Genomic DNA, 20099 nt, shown 5'->3' with positions numbered 1-20099 from the left:
CTTAGTGATTTTGATAGCCGAAATCAGGCAGGATCAGTATTAGAGCAGTCAGTTTTAGAAGTAAGTGGCCCAACCATAAGTTAACATCATTAACATCACTAGACCAACGCTTAAGAATCTGTATGATGAATTTCCAGTTACACCACTATGAAAAAAGTACCTCCAGGTTTCTGCAAATTCTTTCATACCAATACATCTGGCAAAAGTAAGGAACAAAATTCATTCAGAGTGCAAGAAGTTTAAATTGAAAAAAATATATATCAATAAGCATTTGACTCTTACATTTCTTAATTTAATTAAAGCCATGTCCCATTTACGTCTTTAAATGCTCATTGATTCATTAACAATGTAAACGGTGAAAAATTATACAATATTACTGTTTCCGAGTGATCACTACTTTTCTAACTATCCTATTATTGGGGAAAAAATGTAGTGATTTCTGTTACTCTGATCAGGAATATAAAAACGCTAATTTCCATTTCAGAAAATTTAACCTATGATGCTTCTCGGAAAGAAGGTATACAACTGACACACTTGTTTCACTTTTTTCATTGGCCTACCTCACACTAGTGTGGGTTTTAACTGCTCTGGAAAATGATCAAGACCTTCTACATTACATGGTCAATGGTCCTTTTAATAGAAAAGGCAATAATATACAGTGGTTTGCACCAACTAAAACTCGTCAGAAAGTATCAGTTTAGGGTAACAGTTCAACAGCCATTAACAAGTGCAAATGTCTAATTGCCTCTGAGTGAAATGTGGTCCTTTCAAAGCTGCTTGTAAATTATTTGTATGGTTTAGCATATTTTAAAATACTTTTATAAATAAAGTTTACAAAGAATATGATTTTGAAAGCCAAACTTTTTCAATATTCACCATTTTTTTTACTAGCATAACATTAGAATTGACTTTTTGTCTTGCTGACAGAGCAACTAAGAAAGTACAGTTGCATTGACCATATTGATTGTGAACAAAGCAACCATCGGTGGGACTCTGCACCATATATTTTCAATATTGACCTCCTACTTCCTTTTCCATGGCTCTCTGGGTCGGCTATTGGATTTGGACTGCAGTGTAATAAACAGCTAAGGTTTAATTAATGGTAAATGAATACAAGACATAGGTTATGACTTTAACTAATTAGGGAATTGTTGAATTAAGTCTGCCTTGGAATGCAAGGCAGTACAATCAATATCCAATAAAAGGACTATGTATGTAATTTACCTGCAAATGTGTTTCCAATACCATCAAAGTGAGTTTAAATAAGTAAGATATATGAAAGGCGACTAGGAGAGATTTCCACAAGTTAACACTTTATAGTTTCAGAAAAGATTTCCTTATTGTGGAAAGATGGTATCTTCTAAAGCTCTGATAAGGGCATGGTGAAAAACAAGAATAATTCTTCCCATGTGCACCTTTACCAAATCTGTGATATTAACGACAGCATACAGATTCAGTTGCCGACCTACAAGTTTAACCCATACAAACTAGTAATTTCTTGCCCCAAATCCATCAAGTTTTGCTTACTTGACACTCTGTTGTGCCCTTCTCGCTTGTCACGATCTCTACCTCCTCCCCTTGTTAGAAGAAATACTCACTGGCATACAGAATTCACTACTTTTGATAAAAATCTTGTCAGTGTTCTCACTCTTCAAACTGACTATGCAAAGGTCATTTCATAGGCCTTATTACTCTTTAATCATTCTCCTGAAATAAAATTAAGAAAAAGAGAAAAAAAGAAACCTACCTACTCCCTTGTGGGCATCCACGCTGGTAAACTCTATTGTCCCATTATGGCCTTTTCTAGGATTTTCTTGATACTGTTTGTGGTTCCCATTGGGACAATATCTGTAGCAAAGTCCATAATCTGCAAGATAAACCTGGAAGACATGAACAGAGAAATGAATAATGCTTTTGTCCTCTGAAAATATAACCTTTATAATTAAGTCTTAAGAAACTGATAGGTTAAGGACAGCCTCAGATCTACATTTTATTAAACCAAATGGTGCCTGAGGATAAAATATATACAACCGGGGGCCATAACAACTAACTTTCCAGCTTAAATCCTTACTTCATCATAGACATATCTTGTTTCTGAGTTGACTTAAATTTTAGTCCTTTTTATTTTACTCCTAAATTCCCTTCCCTCCAGGTGAGCATCTAGATATCATAAACTACAATTTTTTAAAATCTATATTCATACAGCTTATGGGATCTGCCTTTTCTTACAACCCCTCCTTGAATCATAAAAGTGGTTCAAGCAGGGAGAGGAGAGGAGAGCTAACAATCTAAAAATATAAACCTAATGTTATCGGAATCTCCATTACCAGGAAGTATGGAAATAGTGAACAGACTATAAGAGGTAATGACTCTTAAAGAAAAAAAAAAAAACAACAAACCCACCATGTTGTCTGTATTTAAGAAGGGAACATCAATGCAGTACTTTTGGCCTTTCAGACCGATCCATATCATCACTGTTATCTTTGTAAGTCAGTCAGAATTGCAAGCAAGTTCTCCAAACAGAATATAGATTGTTAAAAGTCAGATGGCAATTCAAGTGAATTTTTCTCAGATTACTTTTGGAGAGAGAAAGAAGGGGGAGAAGTAGTTTTCCAGATATAACATGCACTGAATAGGAAACTGAAATGACTAGACATTTATTCTGATATGTAGTCAGAATATAGGAGTTCCCAACTATGTCACCATGCTCCCCCCACAAAAAGAAGTTACTTTAAAAAAATTTTTTAAAGTTTTTATTTTGTTTTGAGAGAGAGAGTGTGTGTGTGTGACCTGGGAATGGCAGAGAGAGAGGAAGAGAGAGAATCCCAACCAGGCTCCATGCTGTCTGTACAGAGCCTGACGCGGGGCTTGAACCCACGAACCATGAAATCATGACCTGAGCCAAAATCAAGAGTCCAACACTCAACCAACTGAGCTACCTAGGTGCCCAAAAGCAGTTTAAAAGTTTTAAATGTACTGTTTCACATGTATTTCTTTAAAATTTAGGGACTGAGGCAACATTTCATGATAGAGCTTTAAGACAACAGAGTACTGCAATACAACTTGAATTTTTAAAATATAATACCCATTAAAAGAAAATTTAGTATTAAATTTTAGTCTAAGTTTTTGGTTTTATGATAGCCTAAGAAGGAGATAATTTGACCTTAAAAATATAAGCAGCACAGAGTTTTCTTCATTTGTTGGAGAATATAGCTTGCTAGAGTGTCTGAAAACATGATATTTCAGTTTTGTCTCTCTCGCCCACAGACACCATTTCTCAACATGGCCTCAGAAGTAACCCTATCCCTCTGCCCTAAATAACTAGACTCCAGGATTAGATATATAACTGCTTTCACTATTTATGATGCACTCATTTTAGTTCAAGAACTAAACAGACTTCACTTTGCAAAGTAGATACCCTGAAAATATACATACTGGTAATTCAGCTAAAGGAAACCTTTTAAATACACTAGAGTAATTTACTATGTGTGCATATATATATTATATTATATATAATATATATGTACATATTATATATATACACACTATACTATGCTATATATATATATAAGACATATCAAGAGGCTTTTCATATAGTCATTAGTCAAAAAAAAAACAAAACATCAGACCTAAAATTCATTGTGCCTAATATGCACCAGGCAGCATGCTAAGAGCTTTATATTCACTGACCCATGCCATCCTCACAGAAATCCTGTAGGTAGGTACCATTATCTCCATTTTTTTTTTTTTTCAAATAAAAACTGAAGCCTGGTGAGATTATGTGATTTGTGTAGTAAAATGGAGTCAGAGTCTGACCCCAGAGTTTTCACTCTCAATCACTGTCAAAGGGAAGTTGTACTGATCAAGTCAAACAGACAAAGAAGGCTACTGAATAAGGGAGAGAGACTGCAGCAGTTGGGTAGGGCTTGAATTCAACTCCACTGAAACAAAACGTGGGCAAGTTTTTAAGTCCTGAGGGTGAGGTAGTGAAATAACTGGAGGAGGTTAAGAGAGAAGGCTGGTCGGCGTGAGTAGGTTGTCTGTTTGTTAACTGGTGTGTAGGCTCCGCCCCTTCATCAGAGACAAGGGGATAAGGGCACAATCCTTCTTAATGACTACATTTTAAAGGGATGGCTCCCAGGTCCTTGAGAAAGACATTCCCTGGTTGCAACACTGGCAAGAGGCTGGGAGGAGATTTATATCTCAAAGATGCAGAGAAAGAACTTACAATTTTAAGTGTTCTTAGGTAAATGCTTTAAGAAGAGGGAGGACAGGGGCCTATAATCCAGAAGAAAATGGTCTAAAATTTAGTCAAGCTGAGGGGGAACACTAAGGCCTTCTTGATCATCACTGAGCTATGGGTCTCAAGACTGTGTTGGCTTACTCAAAGTCTAAAGGGCAGTGTGGGGTCTATGTTTAATACAAAGACAAGAAGCGAACAATATAGTAAAGAAAACATATGCTAACCATTTGGCTCAGAATACAGTAATTCTTTAGATAATGCTGCAGTGAACATGACAGTAAAGGTAAGTCTCGGAGACAATGATTTCACTTCCTTTGGATACATACCCAGAAGTGGATTGCTGGATGATATGGTAGTTCTATTTTTAATTTCTTGAGGAATCTCTGTACTATTTTCCACAGTGGCTGTGGTAGTTTACATTCCCACCAAAAGTGCACAAGGGTTCCCTTTTTTCCATATCCTTGCCAGTATTTGTTATCTGGTATTTTTGATAATAGCCTAACAAGTGTGAGTTGATATCACATTGTGGTTTTGATTTGCATTTGTCTGATGATTTAGAGATGCTGAGTACAATTTTATATACCCGGTGGCCATTTGGATGTCTTCTTTGGAAAATGCCTATACATATCCTTTGCTCACTTTTCAACTGGGTTGCTTTGTTTTTGCTATTGAGTTATATGAGTTCATTTGCATATTTTGGATATATCCTCACTGGACATGTGGTTTGTACATGTTTTCTCCCATTCCATAATTGCCTATTCATCGTGTTGATGGTTTCCTTTAATATGAAGAGGCTTTTTAGTTTGATGCAGTCTCACTTGTTTATTTTTGCATTAGTTGCCTTTGCTTTTGGCGTTAAATCCAAAAATCACTGGCAAGACCAATGTCAAGTTTTCCCTATGTTTTCTTCTAGAAGTTTTATGGTTTCAAGTCTTATGTTCAAGTCTTTAATCCATTTGGAGTTAATTTTTGTGTGTGGTGTAAGATATGGGTCCAGTTTCATTCTTTTCCATGTAGCTGTTAAATTTTCCCAGCACCATTAAAAAAAATATCCTTTTCCTATGTATATTCTTGGCTCCTTGTCAAAGATTAATTGACCGTATATGCATGAGTTTATTTCTGGGATCTCTATTCTGTTGCATTGATCTATGTTTCTCTTCTCATGCTAACACCATATTGTTTTGATTACTAGAACACTGTAATCCAGTTTGAGATCAGGAAGTGTGATGCCTCCAACACCATTCTTCCTTCTCAGGATTGCTATGGCAACTCAGGGTCTTTTGTGGTTCCAAACAATTTTTAGAATTGTTTTTCTATTTCTGTGAAAAAAGCCATTGGAACTTTGATAGAGACTAAGTTGAATCTGTTGACTGTTCTGGACAGTATGTATATTTTTACAATTTTAATTCTTTCAACCCATCAGCATGGAATGTCTTTCTATTTATTTGTGCCTTCTTCAATTTCTTTCATCAGTATTTTATGGTTTTCAGTATATAGATCTTTCATGTTCTTGGTTAAATTTATTCCTAAATATTTTATTCTTTTTGATGTGATTTTAAATGGGATTATTTTAATTTCTCTTTTCAATAGCTCATCGTTAGTATATAGAAATGCAACTGACTTTTCTATACTGATTTTGTATCCTGCAACTTTACTGAAATTCTTTATTACTTCATTGTTACCATTATTACTTCTAATGGTTTTTTGGTGGAATCTTTAGGGTTTTCTGTATATAAGATCATGTCATCCCCAGAGACAATTTTACTTCCTTTCCTATTTGGATGACTTTATTTCTTTTTCTTGACAAATTGCTCTGAGTAGGACTTCCAGTACTATATTGAATAAAAATGGTGAGAGTGGGCATTCTTGTCATTTTCCTGATCTTAGAGGAAGAGCTTTCAGCTTTTCACCATCAATTATGATGTTGTCTATGGGCTTGTCATAACTGGCCTTTTTTATGTTGAGGTACGTTCCTTCTATGCCTAATTTTTAGAGACTTTTTAATCATGAAAAGATGTTGAATTTGTCAATTTTTTTTTTCTGCATCTATTTACATGATCGTATGATTCTTAGCACTCATTTTGTTAATGTGATGTATCACACTGATTGATTTGTTTATTTGAACCATCCTTGCATCCCAGGAATAAGTCTCACTTGATCGTGGTGTATTAACCCTTTAACATACTGTTGAAATTGGATTGCTAGTATTTTGCTTAGTATTTTTGCATCTACGGTCAGGGATATTGGACTGTAATTTTCTTTTCCTATAGCATCCTTACCTGGCCTTGGTACCACGGCAATGCTGGCTTCTTAAAATGAGTTTGGAAGTGTGTCCTTCTTCTATTTTGGGGAAAGAGTTTGAAAACAATTCATATGAATTCTTCTTTAAATGTTTGGTAGAATTCACCAGGGAAGCCATCTGGTCCTGGACTTTTCCTTGTTCCTTACTAGTAATAGGTCTGTTCAGATTTTCTATTTTTCTGTGATTCGATCTTGGTAGGTTGCATGTTTCTAGAAATATATCCATTTCTTCTAACTTATCTAGTGTGTTGCTATATAATTGTCCATAGTAGTTTCTTAAGATTCTTAGAGATTTTTTTTTAATAAAAAAATGTTTATTTATTTTGAGAGAGAGAGAGAGAGAGAGCAGGGGAGGGGCAGAAAGAGAGAAAGAGAGAGGTAGAGAATCCCAAGCAGGATTTGTGCTGCCAGTGCAGAGCCCAATGAGGGCTCAAACTCATGAATCTTTAAATCATGACCTGAGCTGAAATCAAGAGTCAAACACTTAACCAACTAAGCCACCCAGGAGCCTCTAGAGTTTATCAGTTATAATCTCTCCTCTTTCATCCCTGACTTCATTGATATGGGTCTCTTTTTTTTTTTTAGTCTAGCTAAAAGTTTGCCAATATTTTCTATCTTTTCAAAAGCCAGCTGTTTCCTTGATCTTTTCTATTCTTTTTGGTCTCTATTTCATGAATTTTGGCTCTGGAGTTTATTATTTTCTTCTTTCTACTAACTTCATGCTTACAAACTTTGTGTTTGTTCTTCTTTTTCTCGTTCCTTTAGATGTAAAGCTACGTTAAGATCTTTCTTTTTTCTTAATGTAGGCATTTATCACTATAAAGTTACTTTTTGGAACTTCTTTTCTTGCACTCTATAAGTTTTGGTATGTGTCTTTCCGTTTTCATTTGTCTGGAGATATTCTTTGATGTGCCTTTTTAAAAAATATTTACTTATTTAAGTAATCTCTATACCCGATGTGGGGCTCAAACTCACAACCCCGAGATCAAGAGTGACATGCTCTACCAACTGTGCCAGCCAGGTGCCCTTGTTGTCCCTTTTGATTTGGTAGTTCCTTTGATGTCTGTCCCTTTCACTAATGGTAGTTCAGGAACATGTTGTTTAATCTCCACACATACGGGAAGTTTCCAGTTTTCCTCTTATAATTGATTTCAAGTTTCATAATGTTGTGGTTGGAAACGATGCTTGATATTTCAATCTTCTTAAATTTATTAACTTGTCCTGTGGCCTAACAAATGATCTGCTCTAGAAAATGTTCCATGTGTGTTTGAGAAGAATGTATATTCTGCTGCAGTTGGTTGGAATGATTTGTATTTGTCTGTTAGTCCATCTGATCTAACATGCAGTTTAAGCCCAATGTTTCCTCATTGATTTTCATCTGGATGATGTATCCGTTGTTGAGAATGTATTGGAACCCCATATCACTGTATTGTTGTCTATAGGTGGAGTCTTTAATTTGTTAACTTATGCTTTATATACTTGGTGCTCCAATTGTGGGTGCATAACCAGTGGTCTTAATAGAGAGTTGTGGGCAGGATTCAAATAATCATAGAAGGCTATTGAACAAAATGGTAAAACAAACAACTAACGATCTTCACCAGCCTGTATAACCCCCGTTTTTTTAGTTTGTTTTTTTATCTAATAATGTAGCATATGGCTTAAAATATTTATATTCTATGAGTATTGGATAAATTCTCTAAAATTCCCATATGGGGCGCCTGGGTGGCTCAGTCGGTTAAGCGTCCGACTTTGGCTCAGGTCATGATCTTACGGTCTGTGAGTTCGAGCCCCGCGTCGGGCTCTGTGCTGACAGCTCAGAGCCTGGAGCCTGCTTCTGATTCTGTGTCTCCCTCTCTCTCTGCCCCTTCCCTGCTCATGCCCTGTCTCTCTGTGTCTCAAAAATAAATAAACACTAAACAAAAATTAAAAATAAATAAATAAATAAAATTCCCATAAAAGTTTTATCACTACTATCTATCAACATTATAGATCTTGATACAGTACTGAAGAAATTTAGGAGTGACTGCGTTTAGTGGGTATAGATTTTGGTGTAAATAAAGTCAATAATTTGTCCCAAGTAATAAAAATGTTGATAAATTAATTTTATACAAATTAGGTCAAAGTGAGAGTTTCTATGAAGATATTATATTAGAAATACACAGTCTAGAATTCTGTTAAAGTAATTCAAGAAAGAAAGGACTGGGAAATATTGTCAAAGAAGATAAGAAAGGGAGGGAAGGAAGAAAATTTGTTGAGGTTCTAATTATGTGATGATCATTGGGCAAAGTATCTTTCACAAATTATCTCATTAAATCAAGGCCACCTCCCAGCCAGGAAGCTAAGCACCCCAGCAAGTAGCCTGCCCAAGTCAGAACTAGTAATGAACAGACGCAGGATTCAATCCCATGCCTTTATGACATCAAAGTCCATTCTCCTTTTTTAATATAGTTTAGAATTTGAGGTTCTATCTATTTCTGAAATTTTGCTGAAGTTAAAAATAAGTTTGAGCAAAACTTAATCCACAATAAGGTTTGCAGTCTAAGTCCTATTTTTATGTGTCCTTGAGCTAAGAATGATTTTTACATTTTTATAGGATTATAAAAAAAAAGAAAAGAAAGAAAGAAAAAGAATATGCAACAGAGACCCATATGTGGCCCACAGAGCTCATAAAAGCCTAAAATATTTACTATCTGGTTCTTTACAGAAAAAGTTTGCCAACCCCTAATCTAAAATAAAACTTGCTTTCCAGTTAACTTTTTAAATATTATCTCTTCTTTTTTTCTATGAAATAAAAAATAACAACTAGTTAATATTTTCACTTTAAGTATGTACAATATCCCTAGTTTTAGACAAGCCTGTAGTAGGAAACTCAAGAGTACCAAGATCAGGTAGGAAATGATTATTTGCATTGTAATCATACTAGGCATAGCAAAATGTAAATATCTAGCTCCCTAATGCATTTTAAATGATTTTCTTTTTATATGATTTTTCTGAATTTAGTAATCGTTTTTCTTTTCTCCACGAATAAAAGGAGAGCCCTGCCTGCTTCCCCTTTATTCTAATTCCATAGATCTTTCTATTACATTGTACTTTATTTCCACATGGTAGTCATTTTCTTCTCACCTTTCATAGATACGTATTATGGGTTGTTGTTGTTGTTGTTGTTTTCAACTTCATGAGGTGGGTAAGGAAAATGTGTCATTATGCACATTTAACAGATAAAAAAATAATGTGTTACACCCAGATAATGCAAATTACCCACACCAAATCCAGCTTCTACAAAAGTTTTATTGTTTTAGTGAGTTTTTCAGGCTCCCTAATCTCCCCACCTCCAAAAAACAAAACAAAACAAAAAAAAACAAAAAACAAAACCCACCTAATCTGAACTAAGGTTTACCTGGACTTTTGACTTTAATATTTTACTACTGAAAAGGTAGCGTGGTAGCCACTGAGGTCCAGTCCCACCCAGAATGAAGGGACCTTTCGCCTGTGAAGAAGGCAATAAGCGGACAACCTCAACTGGCAGGTCCACTGGGAACTGTTACAGCGCGTGAGCCAAGGGCATGCTCTCCCTAGGCAGCACCCGCCACACAAGGAGCACAGTGGGGATACCATGTGGCCATTTCTACCCAGGGGTTCTTCTAATGGGTACTTTCTGGTCTGGTGCTGCCTGTCAGAGCTGTATCACAGTCTGAGCTCTCCCGGCCCAATCCTTCCTGCCCCCCTTTCCTCTTGTGGGGGTCACATGAACATCCCACTCTCAAAGCTTTCTTTGTCCAATCTTGCTTTTTCTCTTTTTCCCTCGCATGGATAATATGCTTGCTTCTCCAATAAAGACCTTGCAATCCTAATTCTGTCTCAGTAGCAGCCCCTCTGAGAACTGGATTTGGCACAGGTGGTAAGTCATAGCTTTCATTAAAAGCACTAGGCAAATAAAGATGAAAAGCAAGTTAGACTTTGATGTCCATAAAAAATGCAACTTTCCTGTACTAACCAAGACTGTCTCAAACATCATCTTCCCCTTTAACCTAACCAGATCTGCACCCATACCACATTCTCAAGTTCTGCACTTAGTCAATCCTTTACGTCCCATCTCCTTTGTTTCCTGATGTGGTGAGGGTCTTATACCACTTTAATTCTCCAAATGGATAGGTAGAACTGATGATTACAGAACACCCTGTCATAACTCTTCTTTGCAGTGAATTGCATGGGAAGGGCCTTCATCTTCAATCAGGCACCCCTCTAGGGTGCCCAAAGTGCTCTTCTCTCCCTCCTACCACACCCCTGGCTCCACACTTCACAATTCCTGGGTTCACCACTCACACCTGAATCCTGGTATGTACATTCCTTTAACCACAAAGCAACTTACTGGGTTTTCATTTGTGTCCACATGGATTTACTATTTAAAAATGTACAGGATTATTTAGCTTTTCTTGTATTTAAGCCTTGGTTCCACATTTACCAGCTGTAAGCTCCAAGGGGAGAAGTGGCCAGGACAATGTTGCATACATACACTTTTGCATCTGTGACAGTACCTACTCTTAAGGCCTTCTGCACAGGCTGAAATAATTTTTTTATTAATTTTTCTTGATGTTAATAATTGGAAAAATTGGAGTAAATTCTTTTCAATAGACATCTGAGTGCCAAGCATGATAAACTATTGAGAATCATATGTTTACAAAAAACAAAGAAAAACAAAAATGAGTGCATATGTATTGAATGCATATTTACTGAGTGCTTTAGAGAAGTCAAATCATTTAACCCTCATGACCCTAAAAGGAGATTATTTTAAGATGTCTTGAAGATGTGAAAACAGAATGAGTAAAGGTAGGTATTCTGTGCACAACAAACTTACAGTAACTGGCAAAGTTGAAAATGAACCTAAATCAGTCTGATCAGAAGTAGAGTTTTTTCCATATATCTCATACAAAGGAGAGATGACAGAAGTCTACCTACAGGTCTAAAGATAACATTACTTTGAGAAAAAGTGTAACAGATTTAAATTTAGTAGCACTTTATTATTGTTTTAATGTTTATTTTTGAGAGAGAGCACGCGCACGTGCGCATGTGCGAGTTGGGAAGGGGCAGAGAGACAGGGAGATACAGAATCCAAAGTAGGCTCTAGGCTCTGAGCTGTCAGCACAGAATCTGATGTGGGGCTCAAACTTATGAACCATGAGATCATGACCTGAGCTGAAGCTGGACGCCTGACTGAGCCACCCACGTACCCCAAAGTTAGCAACACTTTGGAGCAAGGGGAAGTTATTTCTAATTGAAAAACTCAGAGAAAGAAACATTTGTGTTGGGTCTTGACAAATATCTAAGCTTTCCACAAATGGAGATAGGGAAAAGAAGTAACACAAGAAGGAAAACCAGAGTATGGGTCAATGCATGTTGGGAGTGCAGAGGCTACTGGAAATACAACAAAAGCCAGAAAAAAACTGGTTATCATCAGTTAGCACAGTTTCCAAAACCGTGCTAAGAAGCTAGAACACAATTTTAGTATGCAAATACAAGTCACCAAAGGCTTTTGGCAAGGAATAATATTATCAGTACTGGCAGCACCATGATGAGGAAAGGGAAGCAGAGAATTCATTTGGGAGAATATAACAATAGTCCGGGCAAAGGATGATGGGAGGGTGGACTAGGGCACTGGTGAACAAAAGAAGGGAGACCACGGAGAACCACAGTTACTGGATAAGTGGATCAATGACAACTCTAAGAATGGTATGGTTGGCTGGTAAGGGAGGATTCAATGAATAAAGAATGCAGAGGAGGAAGAAGTTTGGAAAGAAAATGATTTATTCATTTTTGTACCAAAAATAAACTGGTTGATTGGTGGCTAACAACCTCACCCAACCAGTTCCAGATTCTTTCAGTTTATGCAAATTTGAGGGACACGCTCATAGTCGATGAAAAAAGTAAAGAACCTCTTTCCCATCAAGAGTCAAATCTGGCACCTTTCTGCTGCCCAAGCAACTGGGAATCCTAAGCAGCCACACTGGCTCAAATGGAAGCATTTCTCAACACTTGATGTGATGGACAGGAAAGATGTCAGCTGGAGAAGGGGTGCAAGAGATTATGGAGCTGAGAGAGAAGCGAGAAGCAAGACACAATTGTGAGCAAATATCACTGCTCAGTGGCATGTGACCACCCATTAAACCACGTTACGACTCTACCTCCACTTTGCATTTTCAGTATACATTAGAGATATATATTTAGCCCCCAAGATGCAATTCACTTTTCAAGAACTTAAATTTTTGTTATACAATCTCGTGTCTTATCATTTTTCACGCTATTTTATACAATTAAATCTTTTTAACTGGCACACCTTGCCATATCAAGAAATGTGTCTCTTAAGCTCTCGTTGGAAATTACACTATGGAGAGAGATAGTTACTATTCATGACTTTTTAAAGTGGAAACTTAAAAAAAAAAACACTCTTAAAACTCTAGCAAGAACATAGTCTTAGTCAGCAACTTTAAACACATTTTTTTAAAAAGCCAGCATTTATCTTATTTGAATAGGGTATAATATTTCCCTATTCTATCAACAAGATACAATAGTGTGAAAATCTTCGCAGTAAACTAAGTGCTTATGAACTCATGAAAATCTCTGCATGCCAAAGCAGGAATGAAGCATGCAATGTGTAAGCAACATGGCTTTGTTCACAAACATCACTCATGTCTGTTAAAAACCGACGTGTAACCTCATAGATGCTACTATGTTTTGATATAAACCCGTGCTTTTTTTTTTTTTTTTCAACGTTTATTTATTTTTGGGACAGAGAGAGACAGAGCATGAACGGGGGAGGGGCAGAGAGAGAGGGAGACACAGAATCGGAAGCAGGCTCCAGGCTCTGAGCCATCAGCCCAGAGCCTGACGCGGGGCTCGAACTCACGGACCGCGAGATCGTGACCTGGCTGAAGTCGGACGCTTAACCGACTGCGCCACCCAGGCGCCCCTAAACCCGTGCTTTTTATTCTCTTATTGTCCAGTACTTTGTTTTTCAGCTTCTCTTTTTGTTTTTCTTTTTCTTCTTGTTTTTGCCAGTAATGTTGCATCACCACTACAGTCTAGACGAAATAATGCAACTTTTAAAAGGTTCTGACTTACTTTTCAAATGTGATGCTTATTAGAATCAGCATGAAATGTATTTTTCAAAACTATAGTCTGACCTTATCTGAGCTGTAAAAAGTCTGAAGCTTCTGTTTTCTAATGGCTGCAACATGCGATTATTCTTAAAAAAAAAAATGTGCCTTCTATGTTGAAGGTTTTTCCCTCTTAGATCTCATAACTACCTACTCTACTTCAAATCTGGAATTTTATCCTGTTTTCTTTATATGTAACATTCAGTGAGAGTGAGAGACTTAAAGACACATCCATGAGGTTAACATATGAAGAGATGGCAGACGAGCTATGCCTCTTATCATCATCTCTTTACGGCATCTACTGCTCCATCAGGCTCAAGTCCATGTCTCCTTTAAATGGAACTATAAATTCAAGCATCATAACAAAATCCTGAGAGGCACTTAGCAGTATTCTAAATGATATTAGCATTTTGAACCCATGACCTGTTTTTCTATTCCAGCTTAGTTTTTTTTTTTTTCCCCTAAGCATTATGTGAAAGCCTATTTGATCAAATAGGGCTGTGACTTAATATGCTTTCCAGACTTTGGGGGAAATTCCCTCAATAGTTCATATGCTAGCAATTGCTTCTTTACTAAAAATGCCTTTCACCCACAAAAGAAAACCTTTCCAATTACAGTCTCTTTCCAATTTGTCCTTCTGACACAAGTTCTCAAGAATTGTATGAAAGAACCTACAATACCCTTTCTTTCTAATTTCCAACGTGCTATCAAAGCACATAATTTGTGTCTGTCCTTTAACAAAATAAATAGGCAATGGAAGAGGAGAATCTGAATTGCATCCAATTTATGGTTTTCCTTTTTGTCTAAATCAAGTCTGAACTTTAGAGTTTTCAGCATGTCAGTAAGCATTCTCAGTGCTTGGTATATCTGTAAATAGTAGATACTCCAAAACGTTAGCTGATATAATTTAACTGTCATTGCTATAATATTATAAACAGGTTCACCACATGGAAGCTGTATCTACATAAAACACAGCTATCCAACATTCAAAATAGCCACCTGTTCTACTTTAACTGTAAATTCCAACGATTTCAAAGACAGTATTTGAGGTTGCCGACACCAACGCCATTCTTACGTGCACAGTCCCTTGGGGTGCCAGTTTTTTAATAGCCTCTAAACAGGGGTACATCTTAACCCATCCAACTTATGCAGCTTAATGAGTTGATTCAGAATTCAAAAAGGCCATCTTCCCATAATAACTAAAAACAAAACAAAACAAAATAAAACCCCTATATATAGCCTTTTGTGAATCAGGATGCTCAAAAATTCTTTGGTCAAGTATGCATCTGGCCTTCAGAAATAGAAATAATATGACCAATGGGACTCACTAGGCACTCAATAAGCTTGTATTGATTATAGGAAAACACTAATTTTTCAACAGCATTAACTCTCTTGGGAACCATATTCTTGGGGATAGGTAATTTGTTAAATGGGCCATCCTATATTTACAGTGCATACACACTCATAAATGTAAAATCTTTTCCCTTACATAGAAAATAGACCCTGGGTGTTCTGTTCCATACAACTTGAGGGACATCTATCATTAAACTACACACCCAGGGAGAACTACACTTATTACATCCAATTCATTACCATCTTCTTAATATTTAACCAGAACATCATTATATCTTTTTTCATAAATCGAAAGAATTCTTGGAGAGCAAAATAAGATACGGTATTCTTTCAGCATAAGTATAAAAATAATAAAATTATTTTCTAGCTATTATTTACTGAGTGCTTACTACGTGCCTGATATTTGCCTAAGCCTTTCACATTTCAAATCATTTGATTATTAAAATACCTCTTTGAGGGAAGTTCTCTTATTAGCTTTAGATGTGGAAACAGCACAGGCAGGTAAAATAATATGGCAAAGAAAACAGAGCTAGTAAGAGGCAGGGCCAGAACTCAAAGCCAGAGAATCTGATTCTAGAGCTCATATCCTCAAACCCTCAACTATTTCTACACTAAATCTGTATTGAAAGTTATGCAAATAGTTGCCATCTTTTTCTAATAAAACCTTTTTGCCTGGGGTTAGGAAAAGGTAAACCACCCTTTTTTAGTATCTTCTGAACAAGGACATTTATATATTTTTCTAAAGGTTCTTTTTTTTTTAAGAAGCAGGGGAGATGGGAGCAGGAGAGAGAGAGAGAGAAAGAGAGACAGAAAGAGAAAATCTTAAGCAGACTCCATGCTCAGTGTGGGAGCCCAGTGTAGGGCTTGAACCCATGACCCTGGGATCATGACCTGAGTTGAAATCAAGAGTCGGACGCTCAACTGACTGAGCCACCCAGGTCAGTGGCTCTAAACAAAGACATTTAGTTCCAGAATAAACAAGCAGTCTATTATCATGAAGATTCCACCACACATGGTCAAGAATTAACTGCCTGAGATCCCATGTGTAAGAATAAATTATGTTAGAAACACTAAGTGATTTGGCCCAGCCTGGAGTGGCCCTAGGCAAAACAAAAGTACCCTAGGGTACTTCTCTTTCCCCTCTGTTCTTTAACTTTTTCCTCTTTCCGTTTTTTCCCCCCTATCCTGGTGCCTGAATTTTTTATTAAAATTGTTTGGAAATGTTCTTATATCAACTTCCACCCAAAGATTTGTCTATGTTCCTGTATTAGTTTTGCAGGGCTACTGCTATAACAAGGTACCATAAACTGAGTGGCTTAAACAAAAACAGAAATATATCATCTCATAGTCTTCGAGGCTACATGTCTGCCATGAAGGCGTTTGCAGGGTTGATCCCTTCTGAGGGATGTGAAGGATAATCTGTTCTATGCCTCTCGCCTAGCTTCAAGTGATCTCAGGTGCTCCAAGGTTTAGAGGAGGCATTCTTCCTATTTCTTCACACTGTCTTTCACCTCTTCATGTCTGGTTTCTCTCCGTGTCCAAGTTTCCCCATTTGTAATATCAACCATACTGGATTAGGGCCTTCTCTAATGACCTCTTGGTAACTCAAAAAGACCTTATTTCCAAATAAGGTCACATGCACAGATGCTGGGGGTTGGGACTTCAACATCTTTTGAGAGGACACAATTTAATCCAGAGCAGCCCCTATTTCTCAGTTTCTCTTCATGGATATGCTGGCAGAGCTCTATCTCTAAGAAAACACTGATAATGGCAATATAAAGTACTAATGATCTCTTGACACTGGATAGATTTCTCCCAGTAGGAATTTAGTTGCTATATGTTACTGTACTCTATCCAGCTCTACTTGATTGGCTTTGCCTGTTACTCCTGAACATCGAATGACTAATTAATCAATTCATTTATGCATTAACCTATTCAATTACTCACTGTTCAGTCATCATTTATTTATTGAGTGCTTATTATATGCCATGCTCTGTGCCAGCTGCTGGATACACATCAGTGAATAAAACATAATCTCTGTTTTCTTGTATACAAGACTAGAAACTTGCTCTCCTGATGGACATTTAACTGAGAGAAATACGCTCACGTGGTTCTGTACCAGTAGTTTCCTAAGTGAGATTTGTAGCTTACAACCAGTCCTGTCCAGGAAGTAAGAGGCTATGAGAGCTAAAAGGGGTCCAAGAGATCTCATGATCTACGTCACTCAATTTATAGAAAGGAAAATTAGAGCACAGAAGTCTACTACAACAAGTAATTTTGTAAAAAGGAAAAAAGTGTTTAAGTACAATTAGAATAAAAATTGCTTATATTCCCATTTTCTAATGAATTTTAGGAGAAAGGAGAAAGAAAATAGAATGTATAAAATCATACCTGACATGAAGGAATGATGTTAATTTTGTTAAGTAATAGCATGGTGATAATACAGTGAATTGTCCTCGTTTTTTGAAAATGCATACATAAGTATTTAGAGATAAGATGACATGATATCTGTAATTGCTTTAAAACCTTTCAGCCAAAAAATAGATAAAATAAAATTTCAGAATGTTAATTTTTAAATCAAAGTGATGGGTATCTGGAGTTCTCTATTATTCAGTATGTTTCAAATTTTTCAAAACAAAAGGTTAAAAAAACTGTGTCCTCCTAAAGGCACAATTATCTACTTAACAGGTTCTCACTTGTCTCAGAGTCCCAGCACTGGGAAATAAGCTTCACAAAATATTAATTTTAAATATGGAGACCATGGCTTCTAAATTATAATTATTATGCTGTTTTCTTCAATATTTTCCACTCATCACCACCTTTCAATAACACTCCAGTAGTATATATTCATATTACTGTCATTTGCATAGTATTTTGAGTATGAATTATTTCTTTTTATATGGATCTAATCTGATTTAAAATCAGACATCTTAATATACACATGTTAAGAATAAATTTTGATAATAGGAACACTATTCAGTATCAGACAACAGAGCTAAAATACATTTGATTACTTCAATGATTTTAAAGTAATTTAATCAGAATGTAGTAAAACATAGCAGCATTAAACATTAAAGAATGCTAGATTGAAATAAAATTTGGAACTGACTTTATTTTTATTTGACAAATCATACTGAAAAAATCTCCAAATAGTAAGTTTGTAAAACTAATCCATGAGTAGAGATACACACACGGTATTAAATCTTAAAAACATATTCAGATGACAAATTATGTTGAGACAAAAAAAATTCAGTGAAAGTGTGTATTTTACAAACAATTGCATTAACATAAAACTCATAAAATTTTTTTTTTTTTTTTTTTTAATTTTTTTTTTCAACGTTTATTTATTTTTGGGACAGAGAGAGACAGAGCATGAACGGGGGAGGGGCAGAGAGAGAGGGAGACACAGAATCGGAAACAGGCTCCAGGCTCTGAGCCATCAGCCCAGAGCCCGACGCGGGGCTCGAACTCCCGGACCGCGAGATCGTGACCTGGCTGAAGTCGGACGCTTAACCGACTGCGCCACCCAGGCGCCCCAAAAACTCATAAAATTTTAAAAGTTCAAGTAACTAAAATCATAGGAATAAATTTCAAAGTCCCTTTGCTCAACTAAAAATGTAGAGCAGAACCTCACTAGGAAGAAAGAAAATGACGTGCATGCTATTGCACGTTACAAGTGACTATAAACACCACCATGTTATTTAATCTACAGTATAATCCTATCCACGTGATACCAAAATACTTTAAAGTAGCCTTACCAGCTGTACCATCTGGTAATATTATGGTATCATCAAGCTAAGACATACAATACCACTCCAAAGATAATGAAATACAGAAGTATATCACCAGGACTAAATTTTATAAATGTTCAACAAAGGAAATGCTGCCTCTAAAAATGGTACCATATTATGTGCATATACCATGAAAAATTCTTACAAACACACATTTGCACTCCATCTTACAAGAAACTGTAACTGATAAATGGATTATGTTAGAATTCCCTCTAGCAAACAGCGAACAAGCAACTTTAATGAGGCTTATGACCCTACCCTATGGATGAAAGTGAGCATTTTGCCACCAGATACAGGTCAGGTACTACAATTCCCGCTCCCAGATCATTAAGGTTTTTTTGTTTTGTTTTGTTTTGTTTTTCTAAATTTGAGCTTTTTAACTTCCTTAGCTATGCAACAATAAGTGGACGCTTTGGAAACATTATAAGAAACATTACCTTCTGCAATGAGCATTAAGCATTTGGAAACATGTTTTCAGAGAATCACAGAATTTTAGAGCTAGAAGGAAATTTTAATATCACTCAGTCAAAGGCTTACATTTTATAGATTGGAGAGCTAACATCCTCACAGGTTAAATCATTTGCCGAAGGCTGCAAGCCTGCTCAATGTTAGGGCTGAGTCTGAAACCTCATCTCCTGACTTTCAGTCCAACACAACTCCCAGTAGTCAAGCAAGTGTTTTTAAAAATCACAGGTTTCCTAAGCCATACTCCAGATGCTGACACGCAGAACTGTTTTCTCTACCTGTGAGGGCCTTTCTCTTTCACTTACCAGGCAGCTTTGGGACAGAGACACATGGAGTGTGGTGGGGTGGAGGCCCTGAAGAGTCAGGGTGCTCTGGGCACTAAGAGAGATGACAGGCATTGCATCAAGACTATCCTTTCGTCCTGAGAGGTCAATAAAGTATTTCCTGAGGGGTAATTACAAAAGCAACACTATCCTAGATGCTGTGAGAAATACAAAAGAAGGGAAGTATACATATCTACATGTCTCAAGGAGTCCATTCTAGTTCATATGACAATATGAAACAACTAAGACTTGAGGGCTCATGTGTTTAAAAAAAAACATTAGAAGCTAAAGGAAATTGGGAATCAGTATAAACCAGAATCATCAAGAAAGACTTCATGTAAAAGCAGGGTTATAAGCTGGTGCATGAAAAAATGATGTGCTTCCATTAAAAGATGCTCAACATCACTGATCATCAGGGAAATGCGGAAATGCAAATCAAAATGACAGTGAGATATCACCTCACACCTAAAAC

The 20099-nt window shown here is 36.5% G+C and overlaps 1 protein-coding gene across 1 annotated transcript in view; it reads right to left on the bottom strand.

The window, feature by feature from the left end:
• Positions 1-20099, bottom strand: part of VRK2 (VRK serine/threonine kinase 2) — a 103842-nt gene that overhangs the window by 35840 nt on the left and 47903 nt on the right. Inside the window, exon 8 of the mRNA XM_030310651.1 lies at positions 1748-1880. Within this exon, the coding sequence (XP_030166511.1) occupies positions 1748-1880 (133 nt within the window). The remainder of the gene's footprint in view (positions 1-1747; positions 1881-20099) is intronic.

Source organism: Lynx canadensis, chromosome A3, assembly GCF_007474595.2.
Source record: "Lynx canadensis isolate LIC74 chromosome A3, mLynCan4.pri.v2, whole genome shotgun sequence".
In the NCBI taxonomy this organism is placed as follows: Eukaryota; Metazoa; Chordata; class Mammalia; order Carnivora; family Felidae; genus Lynx; species Lynx canadensis.
Note: the sequence above shows the minus strand (reverse complement) of the source record. Positions and strands in the feature narration are given on the sequence as shown.